The sequence below is a fragment of the Gavia stellata genome, chromosome Z (assembly GCF_030936135.1).
Source record: "Gavia stellata isolate bGavSte3 chromosome Z, bGavSte3.hap2, whole genome shotgun sequence".
NCBI lineage: Eukaryota > Metazoa > Chordata > Aves > Gaviiformes > Gaviidae > Gavia > Gavia stellata.
Window position 1 is genome coordinate 12,127,395 of NC_082637.1, and position 15,771 is coordinate 12,143,165.

Consider the following 15,771-nt stretch of genomic DNA (forward strand, 5'->3'; position numbering starts at 1 on the left):
CTTTGAATCTGCCGGCAGGATGTCTACATGCTTCTGCCGTGGCTTCATCGCTGCCTGTTAGACCCATATTTGGTAGTAATAATTGTTTACTCCCTTCTCCTCTCTCCCTGAGCCTTGCTGCTGAGAAGGGGAGGGGACATATTTCGGGGATCTGTAGCTTTGCCGGAGCCTGCGGATTGCCCGGTAAAGGATCTGAAACCCCACCCTGCAGTCCATGGGGTGAAACCCCCCAAGTGCTAAGTGAGGAGGCGGTGGTGCGCACCGGCCGAGCGCGCGGCTTGCTTGCCAAACGGCAGTGGCAGGAGCTTGGTGCATCCCAAAGTGGCGCGTCCTGGCAGATTTGGGGAAGGGGGGTGGGAAGGTTGGGGAAGAGGGAACAGGGACCTGCAGGGTGCCCTCCTTCTTAGAGGTGAGCTTTGCCAACTGCCGGGCAGAGAGATGTCCCCCAAAACTTGGCTGCGCTCTCCTCTCTCTTTCCCCTTTCTGCCTGGCTGGCAGCATGGCGGCAGGCGAGTTGCTTGCCCTGGCAAGCATGGGGGCCCGGATCAGGGCACCTGGTGGTCTCCAGAGGCCATGGAGGTGCCCACTGCACTCCAAGCACTGCTTTTGGGGTGCTGTGCCAAAGGGCCAGCTCACTAAGGATGCGGGAGAGGCTGTGGATGGAGGGGCCAGCCAAGCGTGCCATCCTCCTGCCCTTGCTCACCCCTGTGCCTGCCTTGGCAGTGGGTAGTCCGGGGTGCTGCTGTTTGTGCCCCTTGCCCTCAGACGTGAGGGGATGCCTCGCAGGGGCAGACAGGCCTGCGGATGTGTGGGAAACACCACCAGTTAGTGGCCAGAGCTGCTTCACCTCAGCGTGGGTGAGCAGGCAGGCAGGCTGCAGCTATGATCCCACCCCCCATCCCCTGCCCATTTCCCATGCCAAGCAGGGCTGCCCTCCCTGTGGAGGCAAGAGGATGCTCCCACCCCAGCTGTGGGTAATGTGGGGTGCCATGGGGCTGGGCTCGCCGGCTGCTCACGCTCCCCAGGAGCAAGCTCGGCCTCAGCTGGAAGAAACCGTCTTCCCATCCAACATGGACGTGCAGCTGGGAAAGAGGAACCAGGCTGAATCGGCTCGGCAGTGTGCAGCACCGTCACTGGCTGGGGCTGCCGGCTCAGCCTTCCCGTTGGCACGGGGCTGAGCAGCCCATGCCTCCAGTGCCTGCTGTAGCTGTGTATACTGGTCCCATACTGGAGAACCCAGCCAGAGCTGGGTCCAGCTTCTTACTGCATTAACTTTTGACCCCTTTCACTGTGCTGTTGTGCGGGCACTGGTGTGCTGGCAAAGCCAGCACTGGCAGGCATCACGGTGGCCTGGTACCTGCCTGGCTGTGCCGGAGGCCGCGCTGTCCAGGCTGGCAGCCCCGTGTCTGCAGAAAACCCCGGCAGTGGGGTGGTTTGCAGCTGATAAAGCTTCCTGTGGCCAGCTCCCAGTCTGGGGGTGGTCCGGCGTGGGGCCTTTCCCAAGTGAAATTTGGCATTGCTGTGAAAAACCCCAAACCCAACAAACCCAGACCTCATCCGGAGTCTCCCTTAGAAAGAGCATGTTAAAAATGCGAAGTTGTTGTGTTTGAAGATTTGCAGCTTGTTCTGGAAACTCGCCATGAGCGTGCCATCAGGCTGCTATCGAATTTTAGTTGATTTTTTTTTTTTTAAAGATATAAAACCTCCTCTGTAACCGTTCTCGCAGCACTAAACTCACCCGATACAAATATAGCAGTTACGTCACGTGACGGAAAACTCGCTCTCAGTGGTCCCGGCAATGACGCAGTGGTTCCTCGGGCCAGGACGACGCTGCCTGCCCGCAGCCGTACCTGCCTGCGCTGCCTCTGCCTTTCAGCAGGGCCCGGAGATCTCCACCACCATGATGGTTTTGATCACCTAGTGCAGAGTGAGATGGAGGCAGCCAGGACGGCTCCCGAGGGGGTGGAACCCCATCAAGAAACACCCCCTCTTCATTCTGGGATCAGCTCAGGAGCATGCTCATGGTTCAGAGGGTTGCACGCAGCTTGCCATGAAATGCAGAAGTGTGTTAATCTGGCTGCTGGCTGGCCGGCTCGCTGCTGCAGTGCCTTATCTGCCTTTGCATACCGACAACCAATTGAGAACGGGTTTGCTTGCTCTGGAGGCGAGCCAGCACAGAAATTTGGTGTGTGTTCATCGAGACTTGGTTTGTTTGGGTTTTTTTTTTTTTCTTTCCAGAGGGACAGCTTGAATTTCACTGTCCTTTTCTCTTATTTTTCTGGTTTGCAGCACCGGGCTCCCACGCTGTCTCTTCCCTTATGTCTAGTCCGGCTTTTCCTATCCCACGTGGTACCCAGAGGGGAGAGGTCCACGGGGCATGAGCCCTGTGTTGGTGCTCTTGCAGGAGGAAGCAGATTTGCAAACCCCATGTGATTAATTGCCACGTTTGCTGACAAATTTCTCCAGTGTTTGAGGAGGTGCACTTCTTATGCAGCGGAGAGCATTTCTGCTTTAGACATGTATGTCAACAAAGTTCAGCTGCTGGAGCCCAAACTGTTTCCATAGAATATGGGAATTAAAATGAACTATCTCCCTTTCCTCTGAGGGCTTCCTTGATGTCCTGAGCGCCTTCCTTGCCGAGCTGTCTCATTTTCTAAGAGCTCGGGAATGGGGAGGCTTGAGCAGTCATCCTTCTGCCGGGACTTGGGAAGTGTAGTGGCCCCTGTGAAGGGTGTGCTAAGGGGGTGCCTCTGGCATAGCACCTGATTTTGGGTGGCTTTGGGAGGGCAAGAGAAGGCTGCAGAAATGTCTGGGCGTGGTCTGGCTCCTCTCGGTTCCTCTCTGCTGTCTGGCATCCTCCCCTCCCCTTCCTCCATGGTCTCTGACCTTGTTCTGTCAGTAGCATGTTCTCCTTTTCCTGTGGAGGGGCGGAAAGCAGCTTTATGCTCAACTCAATAATATTTTTAGATCTAGAGAAGATGGCCTGGTGACCGCAGCAGCCTGCCCTGTGTATAAAATATTTGGGAAGCCCTTTCTACGGCAGGGTGTTCCTCATCCCTTCAGCTCCACAGCTTTGCTGGTGCTTCCGGATGGATGGCAATGGCACAAGCGGGCACCTCCGCCACCTCCTTCCTGCTCCGGACCTGAAATGCATTTCATTCCTCGTCAGCGGAGCCAGTGGGGGCTGCGGGCCTCCGCAGAAACATTGCCGAACGGCTCAGGAATGCAGAGCTGGAGCCGCTCCATGTGCTGGCGGAGGCAGCACGCTCCTCCATCCCTGCCTCCCTCCCCGCACCACCAGCATGGCTTTATGGCTCTGCAGGAGCAGGACCCCTGCCGTATCACTCACTCCTGGCCAAAATTGGATGTAGGAGCTTTTTATCCATCACAGATCCTGCCCCTAGCCCACTCGGGTCGGTGGTTGGGAGCAGCCAGCACCGGTGTACTCCCTTCCGCGGGGAATCGGAGCTGGCAGCACCAGGCAGGGATGCACAGGCTTGCTGCATGCCACTGCAGTGCACAGCAGGCAAGGGAGACTGCCAGCAAGCCTTGTCCAAGAACCTTCCTGGGCCAGGCTGATGATGCACATGGCCAGCAACCTTTCCCTGACAGCCATAATAGGAGGCCTGGTAGGAGAAAAATCAATCTAAAAGAGAACAAGCAGATATGGTGCATCCCACCAGTCCTCTTGCATCCTCCCACCAGCTGGGGTTTAAGGACAAGGCGGCCTGCATCAAGGCAGAGCAGGAGACTCCTTCCCCACGAAGGAGGGGACAGGAAAAGGGATGTCACTGCTGGAGAGTGTCGGCTTGGGGCCAGCTGGGGACTGGGGATGCTGAGAAGGGCAGGGAGAAGGACCCAGCGTAGGGACACTGACTGGTGCAGCAACCTGGGAAAGAGCTGAAAGCTGCTGCACGGGGGGCAAACCCAAAGGAATGGGCTTTACAAACCCTACAAGCTGCAGCAGGCAAGCAGGGGGCTTATTTACAACCTCCTTTTATTTTTGTCATTTATTTCCCAATTTGCTCCGCTGTAAGAATATCATCATTTTAATTATTATTAAACCTGGTGTGGCAGAGCCCTGTTGAGAAGTACTTGCTCTGAAGCTGATCTGTGCAATCCTTCAAGCCTGAGGCTGATCCTTCAAGCTGGACCCAGCTTGGGGCCTGTTTCAGATAGCGTGATGCAGCTCTCGTGTGCCCTTGCAGTGAGACCTGCAGCGGCTGGTCCCTTGCCCTCCTTCGCATCATCCTGTGCAGGGGTTCCCCAGCCCTGGGTTTGTGCAGCAGCTGCTGTCGTAGAACCCGATCTCTGAGCGCTCACTCAGTGTGAGTGCTGCTTTCACCAGGTAATTATTTTTAACAGGCAGGTTCGGTGCCTGGTGCCCTTATCTCGCCTCCCCAAGCGGCTCCGGGCTTTTCCGTCCCTCCGGGTCAGTCTGTGCTCAGGCTGCTAGCTCAGCACCATCCACTGATGACATGGGGGGCCCTGATAGCCAGGGCAGGGCCCTGCCAGTTCCGGGTCAAAGCTTGGTTTTCCTCTTGTGGCTTCTGTGTCATGGCAGGTTTAATTATAACCACATCTGTCGTGCTCTCCCAGCTTATCTCACGTGCTCTCGCACGCTTGCTTCCTCCTCGCTGGCAGTGTCTCTGCCGGGTACCAGCTACTGTTGCTCCCACGGGTGAGCAGACTTTGGGACCTTGGGACAAGGAGGCAAGGGTCCCAACGCTGGCCAGAGACCCTGGGGTCAGCACAGGGCTGGAAAGCAGGACCCCTTTGCAAGCCTGCCAGTACGGGGTGCAGCCCTTGCTTGGCACTAGAAGCTGAGTCCCAGCTTTTGGGAAGCAAAGGTGCTGCCAGAAGGGAGGAGGAGGAAGGACCCTGCACGCTGGAGGGGCCAGCAGTCACAGCTAACCCATCTGTCTCCTCCAGCAGGTGACGCAGGAGTGGGGACAGCCCAGCCGCCACCATGGTCGCCCTCTCGCTGAAAATCAGCATTGGCAATGTGGTGAAGACGATGCAGTTTGAGCCCTCCACCATGGTGTACGACGCCTGCCGGATGATCCGTGAGCGGGTGCCCGAGGCCCAGATGGGACAGCGTAAGTCCACAGTGGGGCTGGCTGCCCTGCCAGGGCCACCCCAGCTTAGCTCCCGGCATTTCACTGGTCTCCCTTTCCTCTCCTGTCTCTGTGCCCATCTGGGCTTTCCCAGAGCAGTGGGGGGTTGGGGGTGGCAAGGTCCAAGTGCTCCTGCTCAGTTGAGGCAAGGGGCTGAGCTCTTTGGGCTCCGTCTTCAACACCTCAGAAGAAATTTGGGGGGTTGGAAGGTAGGAAACCACATTTGGAAGTTAAATACTTGTCAAGCTCTTTGAGCCTGCTGCCATTTCTGTCTCTGCTCCTCTCTCCTACTTGCATTAATCACCGATAGCCAGGACTAGGTGGGTTTAAACAATTGCAGGGATCGTAGTGAGCGTTACTAAACCATTTAAGTCAATTTCTCCTTTCTTGGGGGGTATATAGTGCTCCATTGTGTCTGTCCCCTGTCAGCAGCTCTCTGCGAGACCCGTGCTGGTGCTCCATTACCTCGCTAAGCCTTCTTAGCTCTAATATTTCCCTGCTGCCGCCAGGCTCAAAATTAAGCTTATGGCTCATGAGCTCATGATATGACTCACGCCCATGCGGATGTGGCCTATCCCCAGCGTGGCTGGTGGGGCTGGAGCACTGGGACGTCTTCCTGGGGGCTTTCCTGGGTCTCTGCCACCTCCGAAAGTGGCTGTACCACAGGGGAGAGGCAGCAAACAGGAGGTCAGGAGTCGTGGGAAGAGGAGGGGGAGTGCAGCGACATCTGGGAGCAGCAAATTCCTCAAGGATGAAAGGAAATGCCTTCTCATGCCATGCCCGGCTGGTCAGCCGTCCGGCGGACCACGGCTTTCAGTTTCGGAGAGGGACTGGATGTTTATGTGGATGCGGGGCTGTAGCCATGTTGGAGGGAGCATTGCATTTCCTGCTCCTGGACGTGAGCCAGCCTGCTTATAAAAAAAAGACAAGGGGAAAGCCTTAAAGGGAACTGCTTATTCCCAAGTTCCTTTTCAGTTGCTCACAGCTTTTCTTTTCCTATCAGTTCCTTGCAGCTTTTGTTTCTCTTTGCTCTCCTTACCCAGTGGCACTTGGGGGTCCCTTTTTGAGCTGCCCTGTCTTTTTGTCACAGGCTGGGGAAGCTTCTGTGTAGGTTTCCAGCTCTGCTCTTGCTCTGTCTCAGGAAGCGCCTCTCCCTGCCCAAGTTATGAATCTGGGGCAAGCTGCTCAGTTTTCAGTGCTTTAGTGTTATCCCCTTGGAATTTGCTTTGAAAATAGTTGTGTTGGTTTTTTTCTAATTTAAAAATAAAATGGCAAGCTTCCGTGATTTTTCTGCTCCCTGTTTAGTAGGATCCTAACAACAGTGCTAGCCAGGCAGGAGCTGGGCGGCTCAGGAATTTGTCCCTCCCCACAGAGAGCTGCCAACAAGATGACTATTATAAACTTCGCAGCCAGCCAAGACAGCCTGGGGCGCAGGGTTGTTGGAAAGGTGGGGAAGGACCTTTCCCAGGGCAAAGCCAGGCGTGGTCCTGGTCTCTTGCAGCATGAAAACGGGGCTATCCCTGTGGGTCCGAGCTGGGGTGCCACTGCCCAGGCTCCAGCAGCAGCACTTTCGCTGGGTACCCCAGCCCTGAGGGAGCAGGATTTGGCGAACAGCACTTTTTCACCACCTCTGAGACTTTGTAAGCCTTGATCCCATCCTCCTTCAGCCTCCTCCTCCCCAAATGTAGGAGTCCCAACTTCTTTAGTCCCTCACACCAAAGCTCCATCATTTAAGTTGTCTCTCTCTGTATCTTTTCAAACTCTGGTGTGTCCTCCTGGGGAGGTGCAGACCACACCACCGCAGAGTACGCAAAAGTGTGGATGTGCCTAGGTTTTGCAGACCAGTTCCCAGCACCCCTCCTGGTGATGACCAGTGTTTTACTACCTTGCTTTGGCTGCTGCTACATGTTGCATTGAAGATTTCAGAGAGCTGTCAACCACAACTCCAAGCTTTTCCTTCTGTTGTGACTGTCAGTTCCAAGTTCTGCATTGCGTAGGCATGCTTCAGATGATTTTTTCCATAGATAACTATGGTAAAACATGTAGCTTGAAGCTTGCTTCCCAGCTTTTTGCCCACTCATTAGGTTTAGACTCCAGAGTTCACAGTGCTGCTGTGTTTCATGCATTGGGCTGCACCGATGCACATCCCTGGGTGCAGGCTGGCATCTTTGTGTCCCTGTCCTGCTCAGGATTAGCCTGGCAGAGACCTTTACCTGTTTTTCAGCCAATGATTTTGGGCTGTTCCTCTCGGATGAAGATCCAAAGAAAGGCATCTGGCTGGAGGCTGGGAAGGCTCTGGACTACTACATGCTTCGCAATGGGGTAAGCATCCATCCCGCATCCTTCCAGCTGGTACCCGCCTTGGCTTTGCAGTTGGATGTGCCTGCAGCGTGGAGACGATGTGGGTGCCTGTCCTGCTGCCTTGCATTGGGCCCCACAGCACCCCATGTCCTCCCCCCCAACTGCACTGGGGAGAGGGAGCTGTTGGCCTGATGGTGGGTTGCGGGTGCCCTGTGCCGGTGCCACTGCTGGGACCTGTGCCCACAGGACACCATGGAGTACAAGAAGAAGCAGCGGCCCCTGAAGATCCGCATGCTGGATGGGACAGTGAAAACGGTGATGGTGGATGACTCCAAAACAGTCACAGACATGCTCATGACAATCTGTGCCCGGATCGGTGAGAGGACGGGGCAGCAACAGGGGGGAGGAAGGGAGGTGGGGAGAGATGGCAGCATCTGATGGGCGTGCTGGGGGAGTGGCAGCAGCTCTGCAGTGGATTGGCCTGGCAGCAGGGATGTCCGAGGGGTGCATGACAAGGGGGAGGGGACACTACTCTGCACTGCTGCATCACTCCAGGCTCTGTATTTGGCAGCAATGTCGTGCTGAGCTTGGTCCTCTGCTCTGCTGCAGGCATCACCAACTACGATGAGTACTCGCTTGTTCGGGAGATTATGGAGGAGAAGAAGGAGGAGGTTACCGGCACCCTCAAGAAAGACAAGACCCTGCTGCGAGACGAGAAGAAGATGGAGAAGCTCAAGCAGAAGTTGCACACAGATGATGAATGTACGTGCCTGCACATGCTGGGGTCAGGGTCAGCCCATGCTGAGAGCAGCGGAGAGGGGAGCAGGAACCCCTGCAAGGGGAAGACCCAATGCAGGGGAGCAGAGGTGACAGTGGAGAGGGCTGTGGCGAGGGCACATGTGCCCCCACTCCCTGAAGTATCTCCAGCTTGGAGGCTCAGGGCAGAGGAGTGAGAGCTGGGGTGCACCAGACGGGCACCTATTTCTTGCTCTGCGTGAGCAGCCCCAGGGCTGGGACTGACCCTGCCTGGGGGCCCATCCCTGCTCACACCCTGGTGTTGCCTACAGTGAATTGGCTGGACCACGGCCGGACCCTGCGCGAGCAAGGCATTGATGACAATGAAACGCTGCTGCTGCGGCGCAAGTTCTTCTACTCTGACCAGAACGTGGACTCACGAGATCCTGTACAGCTCAACCTGCTCTACGTGCAGGTACAGCTCACCAGAGTGCCTAGCTCCGCTACCCCATGCCAGCCTCCTGCCAGGGCTGGTGACTGAGAGTTTTGGCCAGGAGACACCACAAGGGGCACTTCAGGATGCCCAGTTATCTCCTGGGTAATAGCCAATGCTGGCAATCCCCACCCTGCCCCCTGCGTACTCCAGAGCTTCGAGGGGATCCTGTGTCTCCTCTGCCTGGTAGGAACCATCCTGAAGTCCTGCTGCTGTTCCTCTCCCAGGCATGGTGATGGTACCTGTAGGGGATAGCCTGCCCCTAGATCCTCCTGTTTTTCATGGCCACTTCTTTTCTGTCTGGAAAACAGGTCCTGCCCAGTGTGGAGGGGAGTGGTGTGGTGGTAGGGCTGCATGGTGGCCCAGCCCACGGCAGTGTCTTCTCTTTCCACACAGGCTCGTGACGACATCCTTAACGGTTCCCACCCCGTCTCCTTTGACAAAGCCTGCGAGTTTGCTGGCTACCAGTGCCAGATCCAGTTTGGGCCGCACAATGAGCAGAAGCACAAGCCAGGCTTTCTGGAGTGAGTGTCGTGGGGAGCCCCAGGTGGCCTGAGCAGCTTGGCAGTACCCAACATCGTGCCAGCACATGGGGCTGGGGGGAGGCAGTTGCCTCTGGTGTGACCCCTCTCTTCCCTGCAGCACAGATCCCAAGCATGGAGGTCCACGCTGGCTGCAAGCGGTGCCAGCCCCTCATCCTGTCCCTCTAGCACCCCCCAGGACATACAGGCAGCTCTCATGGGGGGGGCTGCAGCACTTCGTACAGTCTCCCCTGATGCCGTGCGAGAGGCTGCATCCTTAGCACCTCCACCCCATTCTCAGCAGGGCAGCTCCTGGGGCAGCTTTCATTACTGCAGCAACCTCTCCCACATACTTCCTGCTCCCAAAAATTCCCAGCCCGTGCCCTGGCAGGGGTTTGTCCAAGGCTCTGGGTTGGGCGTCTGTGTAGTCAAAGACAAACGCTGGCTTCAGGCTCTGCTGCTAACAGCTGGCTTGGCTGTCTCTTGGCAGACTCAAGGATTTCCTGCCCAAGGAGTACATCAAGCAGAAAGGGGAGCGCAAGATCTTCATGGTACGTGCAGGGGGGGTGTTGAGACCTGGGCTTCTTGTTCCTCCTCGCCAAAGGCTGAGGCTGCTCACGTCTCTGGAGGCAATACGTAGCAGCTTGGTGGGTGAGAAACAGGAGCAGGAAGCTGTAGGTGATCAGACAAGACAGCTCCTGAGGTCCCAGAGGTCAGAGGGATGCTGTAGCAGGGGCAGGGGATGCAGTGGGGTGGGGAGAACCTTGAAAGGCTGTGACAGGGTGATGGTGGCACAGCCCAGGGGACCATGAAACTAGCATGATGTTCTCTTTCCTGTTGCAGGCCCACAAGAACTGCGGGAACATGAGCGAGATTGAGGCCAAAGTTCGCTATGTGAAACTTGCCCGTTCCCTCAAGACCTATGGGGTCTCTTTCTTCTTGGTCAAGGTAGAGCAGCGGCTCCCCCCAGTCCCACCTCTCACCTCTCACTGGCCAAAATTCCTCTTCTTCAGCATCCCTCCGTCTGTCATGTCTCCAGCCGCTACTCCTCAGTCCACACTGCTCCAGATTTCCCTGCATCTCCACTGTCTGCCTCTCCTTCTTCTTGCCTTTCCATGGACACTACCTTCCCACTTCTGGGTTCATGCTTTTTCTCATTTTCAAGCCCATGTCATGGTTGTGGCCACCAGAAAGTGTGGCCTTGGGGGTGTCTGGTAGCCCCATCAGGCCTCTGCCTGGACAGATCCCTCCTGGGGACAGCCCGTAACCCTTCTTTTGCGGCCCGCAGGAGAAGATGAAGGGGAAGAACAAGCTGGTGCCACGACTGCTGGGGATCACCAAGGAATGTGTGATGCGCGTGGACGAGAAGACCAAGGAAGTGATTCAGGAGTGGAGCCTGACCAACATCAAGCGTTGGGCGGCCTCGCCCAAGAGCTTCACCCTGGTAGGGGCCAGCCCTGGTCCTCCACCCCCTCTCCCTGGTGGTGCCCCTGTAGGGGCTGCTCTCATGCCAACCCCTCTCTTGGGTATTGCCCCGTGGTGGGACAGCCTTGCCCTCCTCTGGTGCCTCTCCTGGCTGCTGTTTCGGAGGCTGGTGCTTGGGCGCTTAGCACATACCAGAGGGGCTCAGGATGGCCTCCAGTGCCCTGCTCCGGTACCACCCTGTGCCCTGCCGTTGCAGGATTTTGGAGATTACCAGGACGGTTACTACTCGGTGCAGACGACGGAGGGGGAGCAGATCGCCCAGTTGATTGCTGGCTACATTGACATCATCCTCAAAAAGGTGAGGCTGTGCTGAGAAGGGCACTGATAACCAGCTCCTCTCTGGAGAGGGGTGCAGGGTGCCCCTTCCAGGTGCCTCCAGACAGCCATTGGCAGACTGTGCTGCTGGGGGAGTTGGAGACAGGGCAGGGGGACCCTGTGGCACCCGTACAGTGCCTGAGCTGGAGGAAGAAGCGAAGGCTGGGAGGTGTGTGCTGGCTGACACATTTTCTCTTTCCCTCTGCAGAAAAAGAGCAAAGACCACTTTGGACTGGAGGGGGATGAGGAGTCCACCATGCTGGAAGACTCTGTGTCTCCAAAGAAGTAAGTTCTCTAGGAGCAAGTTAGCTGCCAAGCAGAAGTACAGTGGAGAGTGAGCTCGAGCCAAGCTTGCGGCACAGTGTGTCTGGAGGAAGAGCTGCCAGTCCTTCAGCAACAGCACTCTTGCAGAGCCTGGTCCCGGGTCTGTGGGCATCCCTTGACCTGGTATTTCTCCCCATTTCAGGTCAACCGTCTTGCAGCAGCAGTTTAACCGTGTAGGGAAGGCAGAGCTGGGCTCAGTGGCTCTGCCAGCCATCATGCGGACAGGGGCTGGAGGGCCAGAAAACTTCCAGGTGGGCACGATGCCGCAGCCTCAACTGCAAATCACCAGTGGCCAGATGCACCGAGGGCACATGCCTCCCCTGGTAAGCTCTCCCTGTGCCCACCATGGGGCACAAACTCCGAAATGTGTCCATCGGGCTCATGTAGACCCATCCATTTGGGTCCTTGGCCAGGCATTGGCTTGCCATGAGGAGCAGGGGCTCTGTGCTGCTGGCCTCATGTGCTTGCTGGCCTGGCTGAGCTAGCATCCTCTTGTGCCTGCTCTGCAAAATTGAGCTACACCCTGACGTTTTCCCCTGGCTGGCAGCTGCAGCCTCTCCTTCAGGTTGAGCTGCCCCGAGCTGCTGTGTCCAGCCAGCCCCATTAGTGCTGGGTTTTACAGCAGAGCCGTGGGCATGGCTTTGGTGTCCCCCACATCCTCTGCAGCTGCAGAAGCACTTGGAAAAGGCCACAAGGCTGTTTTCTTTGGCCCGTGTCGTGATTTAATCCGAGCTGGCAACTAAGCACCACCCAGCCGCTCACTCGCTCCCCCCAGGTGGGGTGGGGGAGAGAATCAGAAGAGTAAAAGTGAGAAAACTCATGGGCTGAGATAAAAACAGTTTAATAGGTAGAGCAAAAAACACCGCGTGGAGAAGCAAAGCAAAAGAAGGAATTCATTCACCACTTCCCGTCGGCAGGCAGGTGTTCAGCCATCTCCAGGGAAGCAGGGCTCTATCACGCGTAGCGGTTGCTCGGGAAGACAAACGCCATTACTACGAATGTCCCCCCTTTCCTTCTTCTTCCCCCAGCTTTATATGCTGAGCATGATGTCGTATGGTATGGAATATCCCTTTGGTCAGTTGGGGTCAGCTGTCCCGGCTGTGTTCCCTTCCAGCTTCCCGTGCACCCTCAGCCTACTCGCTGGTGGGGTGGGGTGAGGAGCAGAAAAGGCCTTGGTGCTGTGTGAGCACTGCTCAGCAGTAACTAAAACATCCCTGCTTTATCAACATTGTTTCCGGCCCAAATCCAAAACACAGCCCCATACAATCCAAAACACAGCCCCATACTAGCTGCTATGAAGAAAGTTAACCCTATCCCAGCCAAAACCAGCACAGCCCCTCTCAGCCTGCTGTGGGCCCTGCTGTAAAAGCCTTGTGGGGTCCCACTGCATCTGCTCCCCAGTCCCCGACAGCTGGTTGACTGTGAGACTCACTTGCACCCACGGTGGGACGGGGCATTTCCCAGTGGGAGGTGCAGAGGGGAAACCCCCTTTTTGCTAGGTTCACCCCATTTTGTGGGGGTGCCCACCTAGAGCACTGTCATCAACAGCATGTTGCACCATGTTGCGGGGGGGGTATGAGCCAAATATTTAAGCCTAGATTTCAAGTCCCCAGCGTACCTCAATCTGTCCCTGTATTGCAGACTTCAGCCCAGCAAGCCCTGACCGGCACCATCAACTCCAGCATGCAGGCTGTGCATGCAGCCCAGGCCACGCTGGATGACTTTGAGACCTTGCCGCCCCTCGGGCAGGATGCTGTGAGTGCCGGGTGAAGGTGGGGTGCTGGGGGGAGGACCTCACTGGAGGTTGTTGGCTGGACTTGGTAAGGCTGGCTGCATTCCCAGGAGATGTGTCAGCAGCTCCTTGGAAAATCTGCTGCCTGCAAAGAGGTGGGGTTGTATCCCACTCTGGGGGCAGCAGTGAAGGGGACACTTGGTGATGTTGCTTGGTCTGAATGGGCTGGGAAGTTTTGGGTGGTCACAGCTCTTCCTTCTTCCTTGTCTCCTCTTTCCTGTGTCTGTCTCTGTGAGCACGAGTGCAGCTACCCACCAGCTCCACCACCATCTCCTGATCCTGTTCTCCCCATTTCAGGCATCCAAAGCTTGGCGCAAAAACAAGATGGATGAGTCGAAGCATGAGATCCACTCCCAAGTGGATGCTATCACTGCCGGCACAGCCTCGGTGGTTAACCTCACTGCAGGTATGTGGAGGGTTGGAGAAGAGGGATGCCCCGTCTCTGGAGAAGGCTTGGTCTTTCTTGTCTGGCTGAGGGTTGCAGCTCCTGCTCTCCATCAGAGACTGGAGGAGCCAGCCTGCCCCATGTAGAGCTAAGTCAGCCCCAACTGCTGCTAACGTGCCCATAGAGCTGGCCATGCCCTCGCTGCTCACGCTGCCTTTAGATCCCTGACTATGCCCAGCCCAGTCCTTCCAGTCCTTGGCTGACCAGCCATCCTCTGGACCAGGAGCATGTTGTCCAGTCCCTGCCATAGCTCCAGGCATAGCCATGGCACAGTGCAGCTCTCTTTCCCCAGGCTCTCTTGCCCAAACTCAGGTGATGCGACCACCTTTCAGGCTTAGGAGCCAGAGGGTGTCTACCCCCGTTCCCAGGAAGGAGAATCACATCGGTCACGTGCTGGGGATGCTCTTGGAGCATCACTTGAAGTGCATCCCGTCCTGACTTGTCTCCTCCCTGTGCAGGGGATCCAGCAGACACAGACTACACGGCTGTGGGCTGCGCTGTCACCACCATCTCTTCCAACCTGACGGAGATGTCCAAGGGCGTGAAGCTGCTGGCTGCGCTGATGGAGGATGAGGGAGGGAATGGGCGGCAGCTTCTGCAAGCAGCCAAGAACCTGGCGAGCGCCGTCTCGGACCTGCTGAAAACAGCACAGCCTGCCAGTGCTGAGGTGGGGGGCAGGAGGGGCCATGGGGCCGAGAGGAGGGTGGAAGCCAAAGGCAGCCATCGGGTGAGGTTTTAGGGCTTGCTCATAAGCCTGGTGTTGATTTTGCCTTGTTCCTTGCAGCCTCGCCAGAATCTCCTGCAGGCTGCTGGCCTTGTGGGCCAGACCAGCGGGGAGCTGCTGCAGCAGATCGGGGAGAGCGACACCGACCCCCGGTTCCAGGTGAGTGCACCCAGCAGCACCGAGGGACACCTGCTCCCTAAAACCATTGGCCTTTGCACAGAACTGGCAGGAGGGCTCCAGGTCGAAGGTTGGCCAGTGCCTGGAGGTGACTTTGCTGAGGGAGGGGACAGGCCATTGCCCATCTCTTTCCCTAGAGCCGCTGTGATATAACGCCTCTTATCTTGTGGATTCCTATATAGATCCCAGAAAGCCGGCGTGCTTGGATCCTGCCTGCCTCTGACCCAAAGACGGTAAAAGGGGGCTGTAGGCATGGCTTGGTGGTCCTTGCCCTCTCCGATGTGAGGGGTGCTCCTCTGGGCACGATCAGCTGAACTCTTTGGAGAAGGGCTCTTCTCAAAAATCTGCTTTTCTGGTGATCAGGTCTCAGAAGTCCATGCACTCGGGTCGCTGCTCAGGCAAGCGCTGCCCTGGGAGTCCTCCCTCGCAGCGGCCTTGGCTCTTGCCTGCCGCTCCCTGCCTGTGGGAGCTGCCTGACTTCCCCCATCGGAGACCCAGGGTGGCTGGAGCCTCGTGGGGTGGTTTATTTTGGCTGAGCTGAATTCCAGCTGGCTTGCTTTCCCACGACTGCTCCTTCCAGCACAAGGAAGATAGCACACTGTGCTAGGGAGAAGGATCCAGCTGTAGTGTAGACCAAAACAGACTCCAGAAAGAAGGGGGTTCTGTTCACAGCAGCCACACAGCCTCAACAAGAGCAGAAAAGGCTGAACAGAAAGCCAAGGGGAGCGGAAAAGGTAGCACCTGTGCAGGGGCCCATGCACAGCCAGGCGGCAGTGCTAGGACAGGGCAGCTCCAAGGGGTGGATTTAGGACCTGGAAGGCAATTTGCACACCTGCAGTGGGATGCTCTGCCCCACAGCCAGACCTGAGTGTATCTACTTCTCTCCTTGGGCTCAGATGCTGCAGTCTGGGGACTCTGGAACTGGGTGCATGCGCTCTCCGGTCTCTCCTCCTGTCTGGAAAGGTGGCAGATTGCAATGGGAGTAGTCTTGGCTTGCAGGAGGCAAGGGGGTGCTGTGATGTTTTTGGCTTGGTGGCTGGAGGCTTGGCTGTTGCGGGGTGTGAGGCAGCTGACTGCGAGCACGCACATGGCAGGAGGATTGCAGGTGCAGCAGGTGGGGAGTGCTGCCCCGCGTACCAAGATCTTTGCCCCAAGCATTTGCTGCCTAGCACTGGCACTGCCAATTTTCAGCAGCAGCATGCTGCGGGAGCTAATCCTGATGTCTGCAGTGTGCCATCAGGTCTGGTGCCCTGTGGGGAAGCCATTTGCCATGTGCTGGTTGCTGCCTGTTGCGTGCTGGCAGGGCAGCTCCATACCTTCCCTGCTGCCTCTGGGGGAGAGG

The 15,771-nt window shown here is 56.9% G+C and overlaps 1 protein-coding gene across 1 annotated transcript in view; it reads left to right on the forward strand.

The window, feature by feature from the left end:
- Positions 1-4,962: 4,962 nt before the first annotated feature.
- TLN1 (talin 1) overlaps positions 4,963-15,771 on the forward strand; it is a 30,420-nt gene continuing 19,611 nt past the window's right edge. Inside the window, exons 1-16 of the mRNA XM_059834323.1 lie at positions 4,963-5,099; positions 7,342-7,439; positions 7,665-7,794; positions 8,028-8,180; positions 8,486-8,628; positions 9,043-9,170; positions 9,658-9,718; positions 10,011-10,115; positions 10,456-10,611; positions 10,849-10,950; positions 11,176-11,252; positions 11,434-11,614; positions 12,933-13,046; positions 13,381-13,489; positions 13,987-14,195; positions 14,313-14,411. Of these exons, the coding sequence (XP_059690306.1) occupies positions 4,970-5,099; positions 7,342-7,439; positions 7,665-7,794; positions 8,028-8,180; positions 8,486-8,628; positions 9,043-9,170; positions 9,658-9,718; positions 10,011-10,115; positions 10,456-10,611; positions 10,849-10,950; positions 11,176-11,252; positions 11,434-11,614; positions 12,933-13,046; positions 13,381-13,489; positions 13,987-14,195; positions 14,313-14,411 (1,995 nt within the window). The 5' untranslated portion in view covers positions 4,963-4,969. The remainder of the gene's footprint in view (positions 5,100-7,341; positions 7,440-7,664; positions 7,795-8,027; positions 8,181-8,485; positions 8,629-9,042; positions 9,171-9,657; positions 9,719-10,010; positions 10,116-10,455; positions 10,612-10,848; positions 10,951-11,175; positions 11,253-11,433; positions 11,615-12,932; positions 13,047-13,380; positions 13,490-13,986; positions 14,196-14,312; positions 14,412-15,771) is intronic.